The following is a 14,998-nucleotide window of genomic DNA, read 5'->3' on the forward strand; positions in this document are numbered from 1 at the left end:
GCGGGTACGATCTCTGGGGAGGAATTCCCCATAGTGTCCAAGACTAACATCAAAGAGTACAGAGACAGCTTCTCCTATGAGACATTCTCCTTCCTTGCAAATCCCAACATCACTTTCCATGTTTATGTCAGCAACTTTTCATGGCCAATCAAAATACAGGTAAGATCAACTGCCTGGTTTATGTTACCTCAACCAGGTGTGCATTTAATGTTGTTCGGTCCAAAACAGCCTATTCTTATTTATTAAGTCCAAAAAAGAAAACCTGTGCATAAAACCTATTTTTAAAATATTTATTTCTATGCATAGAGTACATTTAAAAATTGGATTATTTACATACAAAATGGCTTATTAGATATACATGGATAACTCTTTTTATATACGTCTGTATATAGTTTTTTTTTTAAAGAAAAGTTTAGTTTCAGCTCCATCACTCAGTTTGAGACTGCTGTTCTTGTTATATGCCAAACTGTTAACTGATGAGCTTTTTATTTTGATATATTATATATGGTAAATGATAAAGTTTTAAAATGATTACATTTTTGTTCAGATTTTCTGACTTTGATCAAAACAGCATCATGATCATCAATATCGTCATCATAATGGACCACAACAACAAATTACTGTAAATATCATCCATGAAATTTGTTTTTGATTTCAAGTCAAGCTCTCTAAGCCCTTGTATCTAAATAGGGCACGGAGCATAACCATTATGAAGTGTGTTATGCAAAAATAATATGTTTAATGATCCATGAGTCCGCTTTGTGCTCATCAATTATTTTGGAGTGCTTTATAAAAGCGCTGACAAACTGTACAAAATATCTTCATTCTTTCAGCATTCCCATCTATGAACTGAAAAAGACTATTTTAAATACTTGTGTTTTTCTGTTTAGATAATCTGATAAATCTGGTTTAATTGGTAAAACTTCATATTTTTGAGGCTATGTTTGTTATTAACTGTGGGGTTTTTGTCAGTGAATTAATGTGCCTTTTCACAGGGTTTCCACATTCATGGAAAGCCTGGAAATATCAAGGCTTCAGTATCAAAATATCTAGTACATTTCTAAAAGGTCATGGCAATGTCTATGTTGAATATACGTATTTTTAGTTATGACCAGCTCTCAAATAATCCATTGAATTTAAAATTTTCAGTTTATGAGTCAAATCCCTTTAAAATTATTTTAAATTACTTATCCAATAGAACCGACTAGAAAAGTCATGGACATACCAAAAAATAAAATAAAATAAAAATACAAATAATAATAAAAATCACATTTAAATTTTTTTTTAAATGCTCTTACCAGGCTGCTCAACAAACTTTTTGAAATAATAATTATTTGAATGTATTTTAATGTGATGGCAATCACATTCTAACATGCTGATTTGGTGAAACATTTTGTTTTATTATCAATGTTGAGAACAGTGGTACTGCTTAATATTTTTGTGGAAACTGTAATGATTTTTTATTTCAAGATCATTTGAATAGGAAGTTCAAGAGAACAGCATTGAGATAGAAATCTTTTTTGATCAATTTATTGCGTTCTTACTCAATAATTTTTTTTTTTTTTTAATTCTTACTGACCCCAAATATTTAAATGGTATATCCGTCAAAGTGTAGAAACTCTGCTTTTCCATTCCCGCTCTGCTTTACATATTAAACATAAAGGTTTTGGACAGAACAGGTGGTGCTCCTTGTAATCGGGCTGCTGAGTAAGCCAACACAGTCATCAGTCTTCCCAGCAACCCTCAGTCAGATCCTGCTGTGCAACTGCACTGTGGCCTGTTAGTATCAGCCATGTATTGATTGTGGCTGTGAATCATTCCCATTAATGCATTTTTACCATAGCCACATATAGATGAGATAGTAACACGAGCCCTTAATTGTTCTCATCAGGAGCCCAGTACCGCAGTCATCTATAGACTGATCTGAGTAACCTGAGAAGAACCACTCCTCTGGCCCTGACCTTCATCGCGTCTGATGGACATCCAGTCAAACTGCTTTCAAAATAAAATCATCTATCTCTCCGATTTATTGGCCTATTTGGTGCATAAAGAGAAAATAATATTTCCTCTGCCAGCCGCAGTGAACGGTGTTGCGTCTTCCTTTTAAATGACTCTTTTATCGACTAAAGAAAGAGACAAAACTGCGCTCTCTTTCAGCTAGAGCACAGTGTCTTTCAGTATTTGCTTATGAAAAGCTCATTTTGTTCATACAAAGTGATACTGAAAGATTGACACAACGACTAATACTCTGAATGTGTTTTCTATTATTCTCTTTGTGTCTTGAGGCCCGTGCGTGCTCACGCCTGTCAGTCAAGGTTACGCGTGGTCGCGAGCACATCTAATACAAAGAGTATTTTATGTAGTCTCATACTTCATGTGGTTTAATAGTGTAGGTCAAGGCTGTGGTGACCCTTTCACAGGCAATGTGCAGAGACACACAGGAAGAAGCAAGCATGAGAGGCCGCTGTCGGCCCTGTGACTGAAGTGAGCTGCTGACATACTAGTGATTGGTATCACAGTTGGAGTTGTGTGCTGCATTCATCACCCTCAGTCTTCACTTTTCCACTGCCTGCAGTCACTCTATTGCAGTCACTCACTCCTCTTTCACTCTCTTTATCTCTTTCATGTCAGACACTGGCAGAGATTCTCCATTTATAACAGATCTCACTCCATGTTTAGTCTGAAAGTGTTGAATCAAATAAGCAGATGCATTAACACTTTGTGTCAGTTAAAAAAAAAAAAAAAAAAGTTTTAGCACGGATGCATTACATTGATTAAACGTGACATTAAAGACATTAATAAATTTACAAATTATTTCTTTTTTTCAAATAAAACCTTTTTTTTTCTATGCATCAAAGAATCCAGGAAAAATATCAAGGCTTTCACAAAAAATATTAAGCGGCAAGTGTTTTCAACATTGATAATAATAAGAAATGTTTCTTGTGCACCAAATCAGTATATTAGAATGATTTCTGAAGGATCATGTGACTGGAGCAATGATACTGAAAATTCAGATTTGCCGTTACATTTTAAAATATATTAAAACAATTATTATTGTTATAACAGTTTACTGTATTTTTGATCAAATTAATGCAGTCTTGGTGAGCATAAGAGACCGCTTTCAAAAACCGTAAAAAATCTTACCAACCCCAAACTTTTGAACAGTAGTGTATATTATATTATAGTGTATATTATTATAGTTTGTAATTATTTTCAAATCAAAAGAGAAATATTTAAGAACGCAAACATTTTGCAAGCGACAGCAAAGTTTTCCCGGGGAACGCAAAACATTTGCGAGAGAACACAAAAGAATTTACATAATTTTTCCTCCCATCTCATATTTTTTTCCCATCACCATGTCCCTTTAGGGGCTCCGTACATTTTACATGATATTCACACAAATTTTCAAACCCAATACTTAGACCTTTTTTTTTCTTTTTTTAAATGAACTGAAAAAATGGGGGGGAAAATCACATATATTAATCACATATTCCCAGCACTGTTTGCACATGTGGTTTGCCTTAATGCTTGCCATTATTTATATCTCTTCCTATTAATCATGAATCTGTGCTCATGATGTAAGGTAACCTGGTTATCAGGTTTAATCCAGATCAAATAAGCCTGGCCCTTCAGACTCATTAATGAGTAACAGTAGGAGAATCAGGATAGTCATGTGTAATGCTTGTCTGCAAAGGAGACTGCTCGGCTTGGGAAAGCCTACCCCGGTGATGAAAGCATTTCCTGCCCTCGCTCTGCTTCCCCTAGGGTTATCACTTCAGTCTCAGGATGACATCAGCTTAGAGCTGAGGGCTGGTTTGGGGGGCAGAGCTCACAGGGATTTGCTTACCCTAGTGGAACTGACTTATATTTAGTTTGTCACTGTGGTCCTGTACCTCACTTCTCCAGTATTTTTCAGTCCACAATGGGCTGCTTTACTCACCCCTTTTATTTTTTTGAAGAATTAGTACTTACAAATGAGCAGAATATTTAGTTAACTAGATATTGTGTTGAAGTTTAATATCTTGTTTTGTGTTGGTTTTAATCACCTATTAATCAAATTTAATGTCATTCAGAAGAAGGGTAGTGACTACACTGTCATTTATTGTCAATAATTGGATTTTGGCAATAGCTGAACATATGATACCATATAAAACCATAAAGATGATTATTGCTGTTTACATAATGATTATACATGAGTGTATTTTGCAACATCAGTGTCAATATCATCTTAAGTGTCTTATCATCTACCTGTAAAAACCTGGTCCAGTTTGCAGTTGGATAAGAACTGCCCATTTAGACGAGAAAAGACTGTTTGACCAACATGTAAAGTGAACAGCCACTATTGGACACAGTGGAGAGACCGTAGGAGATGTCTGTGGGCATCCCTGAGACTGAGACTATGATGCACCTCTGTTGTATCCTCAGTTCTTTTCCTTCATTTCTGTGACAAGGATTATCTTAAAAAGATCAATAAATAAGCTTTATGCCGAATGTCGCATGAACAAACAGGAAAGCAGGTCTTATTGCTTGTCGGAGTAGTGTTAACAGCAGTACGAACAAGCTAACCTAGCTAGTTCTTTTTATTGTTACCATTTTGTTCTATTTAAATATCTAAATGTTAGTGATAAGAAAAAAAAGAAAAAAAAAAACTTTTAGATATCAATCTACACATGCCATGGACATTGGTTATGTTTATCTTTGCTTCGCTCCTTTAAAGATATCTTGAGTAAACGGCTCTATATTTAACAAAGCACATACAAAAGACCTGAACCGGAAGCAATGCCACTTGTTTTACAAAATACGGAAGCTTGTCGCACATAACCCTCATTAAAGTAAATCAAAAAGTGTTCTTAATTTTCTGCTCTGACAATACTCTTTTATGCAATTCGCATTTCCTTCAGTCTCATGGTGGGCAGAAGCAGCGCTGCTGCACTGGATAGATTTCTATGTTGTATAGCCATCTTGTCGCAGCCATTCTGGACCAAGGAATTGGGGGGTGATTTGATTTTCTCTACACACACATTGCTTATTTTCCCCAGTCCAGTAGACATCATTAAATAGAATGCCTTTAGTAATCTCATTTCTGACAGACAGTTTGCGGTCTACCACAACCTCTGTCCATCTCGGACATCTGAGCGAGTCTCTTTGGATAAAGGGAAAATTGAAACGGTTAGCCAGAAACACAGTGGTGCCATATCTGTTGATAGCTTTATCACAGCAGATTGGCTTTCATAGCGGTGAAAGAGGATAGGTAAAGCTAAGTGCTCAATGCTCCACAATATGAGAAGGCCATGACAGCAGAGATTACTTCTTATGCTGTGTCTGTTCTCATTTGTTCTCTCCTTTACTGTATGAGAGAGAATGGGGGGATAAAAGGAGAAAATCTGGCACTGAGGTGAATACTGATAGGGTAGAAATAACTGTTACATATTTGCTTTATATTTATCTGTACCTTAGTTTGACTATATATATGACCCGTGCTGGCAAAAGGAGTTTGTAAACAAAACGATCTTATTCGCGCTGACTGTCAGATCCAAAGCGTGCACACAAAGATGCCTCTGACAGCGCACAATCCCGATATACACATATACACAGAATTACAGTATTTCAAAATATCTGTCTTGGCGTGTATTCACGCGAACATTATCTATTATGTTTAAATGAACGTTTGGTTAACTGTTGGAGAAAACATCTGCCAAATTAGGTGCTATTAACAGGGATTTTAAGGAATGGTTGCTATGTGATTTTGTTATGGAACCTTCAGAAAACTTTAACTCGATTTTTCTCTAAATTGACTTTGCTGACTCTATCGACTTCAAACAGGTCTAGCTCAGTCATATTCTGTCAGATTCCAACAAATCAAACATCAACATGTTAAAATAACATTAACTCATTTTTGAAAATTTGCTCATTCCGACTCATCTTGCCAGCACGGGATACACACACACGCACGCGCGCGCTCACACACACACACACACACACACACACACACACACACACACACATATATATATATATATATATATATATAATACTAAAAATATTATTTCATTATTATTAAAATATTTATTATTATTATTATTATTATTCGTATATGCGTTCTTTTTTTGTGTGTGTAATTTTTAAACCATACCACCCATAATAAAACTGTTACTTTTAAAAATCAGTTGATCAAGAAAAAATAAAATGCAGTTAAGTTTTATGTTAGTGGCCAATCTGTATAAATTTGGATCACAATATTTCAGTACAGATTTATTAAAACTTTTAAGTTTTTGCTTCAGCAGTAATGTCAATACAATATAAAAGCAAGATGCAAGGCCATAGATGATCTGTGAGTGTGTGCGATTTAGCACCATGTCATACAAGCATATGATTAGTTGGTTCCACCTGAGATAATATAGGTGAGCTACATCTTTGCATGTGCCTGATTATAAATATGATACTCATTTGAATATTGTAGGTGTGCATAATATTCAACTAATATCTTACTGCGGTCATTAGGTTATGTCATGAATATGTTAATGTACCATCTGCAGATTTGCCGATCTCCATACTCTCTCTCTCTCGCTCTGTCATCCCTTTATCCCACACATCCAGTTCAAGAAGTCAGATATCATACTCATGAACCTTTTATAACACTTTTAATATTCCTGGGAAAGGTACAGGAACATCTATTTTTATCCTTTCCCTTGCACTCAAACACGTTTTTTTCCCCATTGCAACTGCATGTTTTTCAGTGACCAGTGCTGAGGTTAGCAGTGTTCTGTCCTCACCTCAGCTCATGATATTCTTCTCACAGAAGCTTTGTAGTTGCCTTTAACTGCTCCCTTTGCTTTTATCTTCAGGCCTCACAGACCCTTTGATTCACCCTGAATCTGTTTTGCCTAACCTCAGGGTTCTTGGTCCTCAAAGGTGGTATTGAACTTTAAAAAGCACATACACTCAATAATCACTTAGCCTCTGATCTCTTTACAATTATGGTGTTGTGGTATCCACTTTTAAACTAACACTAAAATGCTAATTCTCATGAGCTTTCCAGTTATTCTGTCGGATTGCTCTAGATGGTCACTGTGCTTCTGAACTCTGAACTCTGTGCTTCCCAGTTTAACTTTGCATTAGTATTTATAATACATAAAGGCAAAAACCTGTATTTAGGGTGTCTGAAACAGAAGGTAACGACAGCCTAGTCCAGGAGCATTCAAAGTGGGGTCCGTAAAGGTATTCTAGAACAGTGTTTCTCAACCGGTGGGTCGCAAGAGCGTTTTGAGTGGGTCGCACAGTCAAAGAAACAAGAACAACAAAAAACTTAATTTTAAATGTTTTTCTAATGCAAGAATTTTTTTTAAACGTGTTTAACACTGTTGACTCTTCTGTCAGACACAGTTCAAGTAAAGAGTGCCTGAGGAAAAACACGTTGTCCTGATTCAGTAGCTGCTGTCAGATGAGAAGTTGTCTGGCTGTATGTCAGTGTCATTATTATTGTATTATTTTCATTATTTCAACTTTTTACTAAATAAAAAGTCTCTCACCTCAGAAAAATGAACTTTCCTGTCCTGTCAGATGTTATACTGTGATTGCGGCATGCACAAATACAGAGGCATGCGCTGTATATCACTTCACTATAAAGAGCAAATGAAATCATGAGCATGCTACGTCGTAGATACATTATCGATTAGTAAGTCATGAAATTATCAAAAAAGTACCAATAAATTACTTTGTCGTGTTAGCTGGGAAGAATTTGCTTGCAGGTGTGATGTTCATTCTATTCATCAGGATCAGTGTTTATATGTTTAATTAACAGTTCATGTTAGTATTGTGAATTATGTTTCTGAGTTTTATGTTTCTCTCTCTCACTTTTTTTTTTTTTTTTTTTTTTTTTTTTTTTTTTACATCTAAGATTACTCTAATGGTGGGTAGAGAAAAATATGGTGTCAATTAATAATAAGAAACAGTCTATATAATACTATATTTTGTTTATATTTTTTGTTTTCCACCCTGCCAGCTATATATGTGTGTATATACAGTGTATTATTTTTTAGGAATGTGGTCCCTCAGTCCATAGTCTCATCTGTATTTCCATATTTTTTATTAATATGACTATTATTATTATTATTATTATATAATTATGTCCTTTGTATAGTTTGCTGACATTTTGAAAAGAATCTGATCTTATGTAGCTATGTGTATGAGTTTAAGTACAATTTGAGCTACAATTAAGGAGAAAAACGAGCTTCTGATTGATGCCCGTAGTCTGCATTTGGTCATGTAAAGTATTCACCATTAAGCCAACAACATGACAGAAAACAAAAAACGAAATTGTTTAATTCGTTGTTAGCTTCATTCTTGTAACATGCACAAGGCACAAGTACATTAGCAAAAATAATTTTTGACAGATTTAAAGTTTCATAAAAGTGGGTCTGCCTTGTTTTTTCCCTGCCAAATGGTTCTTCCACATTGCATTGGACATCAGCTAAATGTAAATTAGATGTATAAGAAAACATTTTAGGATAATTGGATGCTAATGCAAAATGAAATCAATACATTTAATATAAGTTGGCTTTGGATATTATCACACTTTTTTCCAGTTAAAAGAGAAATTATGGTAGTGCTTATGTCATCCCTGACATCTGGCACAGTGTTCCACAAACTTCCTTTATAGGCCACCACACTTTTTAGTAGCCTAACATCTCACTAACTACTTCTGCCATCATGTCAAGTTAATACTATACACTCTCTATATGCACCTGGAGGATTTGTGGTTCTACTCTGTGTGGTAAATTATAGCTTGATCAGTCTAAATAAATTACAGAAAAGACAGTATGATACAGTATGTGCTGAAAACCTCACTTCCTCTCCTCACCCATCTGCAAGGCAATTAAATCTGATGGTGTAGCTACTGTGAGTGCAGCTGACACGGCTCTACGAGCCAGAGGTCTGGCACTAACAGAGATGTGCGCTTGTTCATAGACCAATGTGCTTCTGCTTTAGTGGACTTTGGGCCTAAACTCCTGAGCCTGGCCATCAATCACCATTTTCAGGTCGTTAAATCTCTTCTGTAGATATCTTAAATCTACAAGGTCGGGGAAAATGCAAGAGCTTGAATCTGCTAGCTAGCATAGCCATAATGTTCTTTTATATCCTCAAAGAGCTCTTTAATGGAGGTGGTGAAGTCAGGGTTATTAGCCAGAAGCTGGAGTAAGATGGAGAGAAAAATGCTGATGGTAGGTAAAGACATCATGAGAAACTCCGAGCTTGTTAGAGTTTTTATTATTTTAATTGACAAAGAGACAGCAAGCCATCAAAAAGCATGTGTCTGCCATGGCTTAAAAGCAGCTAGGACTGTATTTTTGAAATAAGTATCTTATGTTCACAGAGATTTGATTTATTTGCTCAAAACACAATATTGTGAAATATTACAATTTTCTTTTTTAAAGGTACAATGTGTAAAATTTGGGAGGATCTATTGACAGAAATGCAATATAATATACATAACTATGTTTTCAGTGGTGTATAAAGACCTTACATAGTGAACCGTTATGTTTTTATTACCTTAGAATGAGCCATTTCTATCTACATACACCGTGGGTCCCCCCTACATGTCAATTAGTCATTTTGTGCCGGCATGTTTCAGCAGCCCTAAACGGACAAACACTCTACAGAGAGCGTTTCATCACTATGTTGTTCTTCTAAATCGTTCATGTTTACGCACGAAGAAGTAGTAGTAGTAGTAGTCATCTAGTTTATTAGAGGCAGAGACCGTTCTTTGTTAGAAGAAGAAATCTCATTGCTTGTCTGGCTAACGTACTCTCTGCTGTCACAAACAACGACATCTTTGACTTGTGTCGGCCAGACAGCCACCGTAGCTTCTCTATTTTACTTCGAAATGGAGGGGTGAGCTGCCGTTGGTTGCAGTTCGCAACCTCACCACTAGATGCCGCTAAAATTTACACACCGCACCTTTAATATATTTTAAAATATAATTTATTCCTGTGATGGCAAAGTTCGATTTTTATCACCCTTTTCCACAATTATCAAAGTTGAAACAGTTGGGCTGCTTAATATTTTTATGGAAACTGTGATCATTTTTTTCTAGAATTCTTTAATTAACAGTTCCAAAGAACATATATGTGTATATGCGTGTGTGTGTGTGTGTGTATATAATTCTGACCACAACTGTGTGTGTGTGTATATATATATATATATATATATATACACACACAGTTGTGGTCAGAATTATTGGCACCCTTGATAAATGTGATCAAAGGTGACTGTAAAAATAAATCTGCATTGTTTATCCTTTTGATCTTTAATTTATAAAATTAGCAAAAATCTAACCTTTCATTGAAGGAAAAGAATTGAAAGTGGGAGGGAAAAACACATTATGAAATAAATGTTTTTCTCCAAAACACATTGGCCACAATTATTGGCACCCTTTTATTCAATACTTTTTGCAACCTCCTTTTGCCAAGATAACAGCTCTGAGTCTTCACCCATAATGCCTGATGAGTTTAGAGAACACCTGACAAGAGATCAGAGATCATTCCTTCATACAGGATCTCTACAGATCCTTCAGATTCCCAGCTCCATGTTGGTGCTTCTTCTCTTCAGTTCACTCCACTCATTTTCTTTAGGGTTCAGGTCAGGGGACTGGGACGGCCATGGCAGAAACTTCATTTTGTGCTCAGTGACACATTTTTGTGTTGGTTTTGATGTTTGCTTTGGATCATTGTCCTGATGGAAGATCCATCCACGGCCCATTATTGGATTTCTAGCAGAAGCGGTCAGGTTTTGATTTTTTATCTGTTGGTATTTGATACAATCCATGATACCAAGTATCTGAACAAGATGTCCAGGACCTCCAGCAGAAAAATAGGCCCACAACATTAAAGATCTAGCAGTATATTTAACCGTGGGCATGGGGTACTTTTTATCCATGTGTGCACCAAACCAAATTATTATAATTGTACTGACCCCAAACTTAGTGTATTATAGAACCTTTTCTACACCTGGTATTAACATGTATTTCATACCTGGATTTTTTTTTGGTTTTTTGCCCCGACTACACTTTCATATTCAGATTTGATTGCATTTATTGCCACTTTCGTTTTAGATTAGAAGTTGTGTTAACTGTAACATTTGTCATTTCTTCCATTTCCTTTCCATTAAAAAAAAATTATAAATAATCAGATGTTGTTGAAACCCTGCTACACAACATTTTGAGCAACTCAGTCATGAGTCATGTGCACCGTAATAGAGCTACCCATAAGAGGGCGACTCACTTCTATGAACAATAAAAAAAAAATGAGATGAGTCTTCATTTCCTGTGCATACATCATTTAACAATATTTCTCAAAAGCAGTACTAATTCTTTTTTAATTAAAAAAAAAAAAAAAAACATTTGTACCTTTAAGGATTTGCTAATGGTGATTGTCTCAATTTGTGTGTTACCGCTCTCAAGCCAGTATGATGTTTACAGTAAAGAGCTAAAAATTAGGAGTGGGGAGGAGTCACGAGCACTTCAGTAAAGGTACCAGCTCCAGCCACCAGCTCGGCCCGCTTAATGGCCAGTCCCTTTGGCAGGAGAAATCAGCTTTTCTCAACACTTTCTTTCTTTCAGTTTTTGATTGTCATGCACTTTCACTGCAAAAAGCAAATGCCAGTAAATCACTTAAGAGCTGACCAACCCCCTCACTTCCACCTGCACGCACACACACCCTCCTATCCGCTCCTCTCCATCTATCCTAATGCTTCTTTCTTCCATCCAGAAATAACAGCATGTTTATGACAGTTGGAAATGTCTCATAGATGTGTTAGTCACCATTCATGATCATTGGCTGTGCACCCTGGCACTCATGAACACATGCACTGTGCACAAAGCGCTCAATTTTGCTTCCTGCATAGTGCGTGACAGAGAGGGTCCATGAGTAACATCTGTATGTGTGTGCGTAATTGCTTCTCTATATACCTGGCTCTGTTTTTGCAGTCGATAATAGCGTGTCCTCTAAGAAGAAGAAAAGTGCAAGTCCAAAACTCATTCGAACTATGTAAACACATTTTGTCGCCTGAACTTTTAAAGCACGCCACTTCTTGAAAAATAAATCACTCTGATAACATCTGACATTTACAAATCAATCATAAAATGACATTTTCTTTTATCAGATGGTCGATTTTTTAGATGGAGATGGAGTACGGATTAAGATTTGGATAGGTTTAGTTGGGAGAATTATGTATTGGATTCTCATAAGCAATCGATGTGAGTGGCCTCAGATATTGAAAAGGCAAATAATTCGGTCATGTAGCTAAAGTAATCAGCGAATGGACAGGAACCAAGGATCTTATTTGTGAGGCTGACTGCAACAGCTTACAAATCAAATGCGTTTTATATAACAGACTGTGGTTATTGCACAGCTTATGTAAGGGAAGACAGGGAGAAATGTTAATCTACTGAATCCCAGTGATTTCAAACACTGTCTAGTTATATATTCGCACATGGTACGTTGTGTAATTTAATGAATTAGCCATCACAGACTTTTATTCCCATTGACTTTGGGGCTCTTTGAGTCTAATAAATATAATGAAAACTTGTACATTTAATTGACTATTGCAGCTAGTAAAGGCACACTATGTAAATTTTCACCGCTAGAGATCGCTTATTCAAAACAAAGGCGTAGCTTGATGACGCCTTGATTTCTTGGAATCATGGGATGTGTTGTCTTCACGTCTACAGCCGGTGGAAAATAATTGGGACAGGACTCGGGCAGAAATCATGTTCATGAATGAGATTATTAATGTTACTGTAGTATGAAGCATAGCAGGACCGAGTGCTGTGCGAGCAATAACGAGGCCGCTGGAGCGATTGCTAATGAGAGACGAGCGCGACACACGTCTCGAGAGCAGCGGAACTTTTATTATGCCACAGTCGCCGCTTCCACTTCTTCCTGTCAAGCGTATGTGGGTTAACGCAGCGCTGTTCATCATATTAGATACATTTGTGTGTTGAAAGTTGTTATAGTGCCACTCTGCGTTCGCTCGACGGCTACTATGAGACACTTAATGCACACTGCAGTAAGCTAGATTGATATTAGGCATGGTAAAACATGGTACTCGCTGTAAATCAAGAAAACTTACTGTGTTGAGCTATATAACATGATTAGTTTTCTGTCAATGAATGTATCCAAACAGTTGCTCACCTGTCTAATAAAACACATAATATATTAAAGCGTCTTTGGTGTTTCCATGGTTTCTACAAAATAAAACCGGAAAACGAGGGTAAAGCGATGTCATTGATAGGCGATGCATGAACATGGTCCGTGTCCTGGTTAAAATTGCTTATTTCTCTGGATTTAAACATTCTTGGAAACATTTGGGATAATGTAAGTATAAGTCAACAAAATATATAACATTGTTCTAGTGGTTTTTGGATATTTTAATCCAAAAATCGTACATATTGTGCCTTTAATTGTTAAGCTGTACTGTAACTGTCATGCAATATGAAAATAAGCGGTTTCATCCTGTACGCTTTCTTTCCCATGTGCAGCCACATAAACACCCCTGATGTAGATAAATTAAAAAAAAAAAACGGCCTAAGCTTCTCAACACTTTTACTTTGCCATAACTATTCATACATTAGAATATGCAAACGTAACATTCATCGCCATAACCATTCATAAATACTCTAGTTTATATAATAATAATAACATTTGTGAATACTCAAAAGCATATGTAAACTCCTCCATGAAACGTCCTCGGGAATTGATTGGATCGTAGGAAGTTGGGTGTTGTTAACTAAATGGAGACAGATTTGAATGCCAGTTTGCAGTCAGTTGTGGAGGATATATAGCCCCACCCTCCGCCGAGACATACTTCATGAAGAGAGCAGATGCCGAGTAAATCTTTGGTTTGATTTTTTTCAGCATTATTAAATTGATCTAAGAATATTGTTTGTTTGTTTGTTTTACAGTGCAATCATAGTTATGCAGGACATAAGTAGCCCTTTGAATTTCAGTTAAGTCAGTTTTAATATAGAGTAAAATTTGAGTATGATAGCAGCTTCAATATTGTACTAACACTGTTGGTTCTAATTGCTTAGTGTTGTAGTAATGATATGAATAAATGTTTTACTGCATAATTAGTTTACTTTTAATTGCTTTCCATTATGTGGATTATAATATTTTATAATGCGGATAATAGCAAGCTGTTCTTTGTAAAAAATACTTGTGTTTTTGGGCCTTAGAATCTTAGAATATTTAAGATTGGGGAATGGACTTGAGATATTATGTGTGGGGAAAATGCATGCTGCTTGTTTTCTAAGAAACCTTGCCAAGTTGTAGAAATTAATATGCCATGAATATGTAATAAAACTACTTGCATGTCAAATAAAAATTATTTTGATTAGAAGCATTTATTATTCTACAGAAAGTTTGCAGAGTATGGTGCACAACAAATTCAAGTTAAATTAGATCAACAACATGAACACTTGATTAAATTATATGTCAAGTTTATTATAGGCCATCTGTTTTTTAGAAAGCTTTTAAACATGATTCAACAGTAGTTTATTTTTTTTGTCACCTAGCCCAGTATTCATAGCGTTTTCCTTTTTTTCCCTTTAAATTTGAAGCCATTTGGTGATTAAAACATTTATTGAATTATGTGCATTTAAAATGCACTGTAACCAATTTGTTTTGTTTTTTACACAAACTACATCTTTCCTGTTATTTTTAATATGACTATACAGCTGTCAAGAGAATGCAAAACTGGTTTGACAATATTATATGTACCATTTTAATTATATTTGGGCATCCTTCAGCAATGGGTTTTATGTGATATTTTACAGGAGCAATAATAATCTAATATCTCTGATGCCTTTCTTCTACTTTTTTTATAGATATCCTTCTCTCAGCACAGCAGCATCATGGACTTGGTGCAGTTCTTTGTCACATTTTTCAGGTATGCATACTTCATTCATTTAAATTAAATGTTCCGTGTAATTAAACAATAA

The 14,998-nt window shown here is 35.8% G+C and overlaps 1 protein-coding gene across 8 annotated transcripts in view; it reads left to right on the top strand.

Annotated features, from left to right (window-relative positions):
• The window catches only part of atrnl1a (attractin-like 1a), a 243,238-nt gene that overhangs the window by 125,693 nt on the left and 102,547 nt on the right, over positions 1 to 14,998 (top strand). For 7 of the 8 annotated variants that reach the window (XM_051916269.1, XM_051916266.1, XM_051916265.1 and 4 more), the window contains 2 exons: positions 2 to 159; positions 14,885 to 14,946. In XM_051916269.1, the coding sequence (XP_051772229.1) occupies positions 2 to 159; positions 14,885 to 14,946 (220 nt within the window). Of the gene's footprint in view, position 1; positions 160 to 1,891; positions 2,073 to 14,884; positions 14,947 to 14,998 lie in introns of those variants that run through there. The other variant, XM_051916273.1, reaches the window with a different exon arrangement.

This window comes from Ctenopharyngodon idella, chromosome 13, assembly GCF_019924925.1.
Source record: "Ctenopharyngodon idella isolate HZGC_01 chromosome 13, HZGC01, whole genome shotgun sequence".
Taxonomy (NCBI): domain Eukaryota; kingdom Metazoa; phylum Chordata; class Actinopteri; order Cypriniformes; family Xenocyprididae; genus Ctenopharyngodon; species Ctenopharyngodon idella.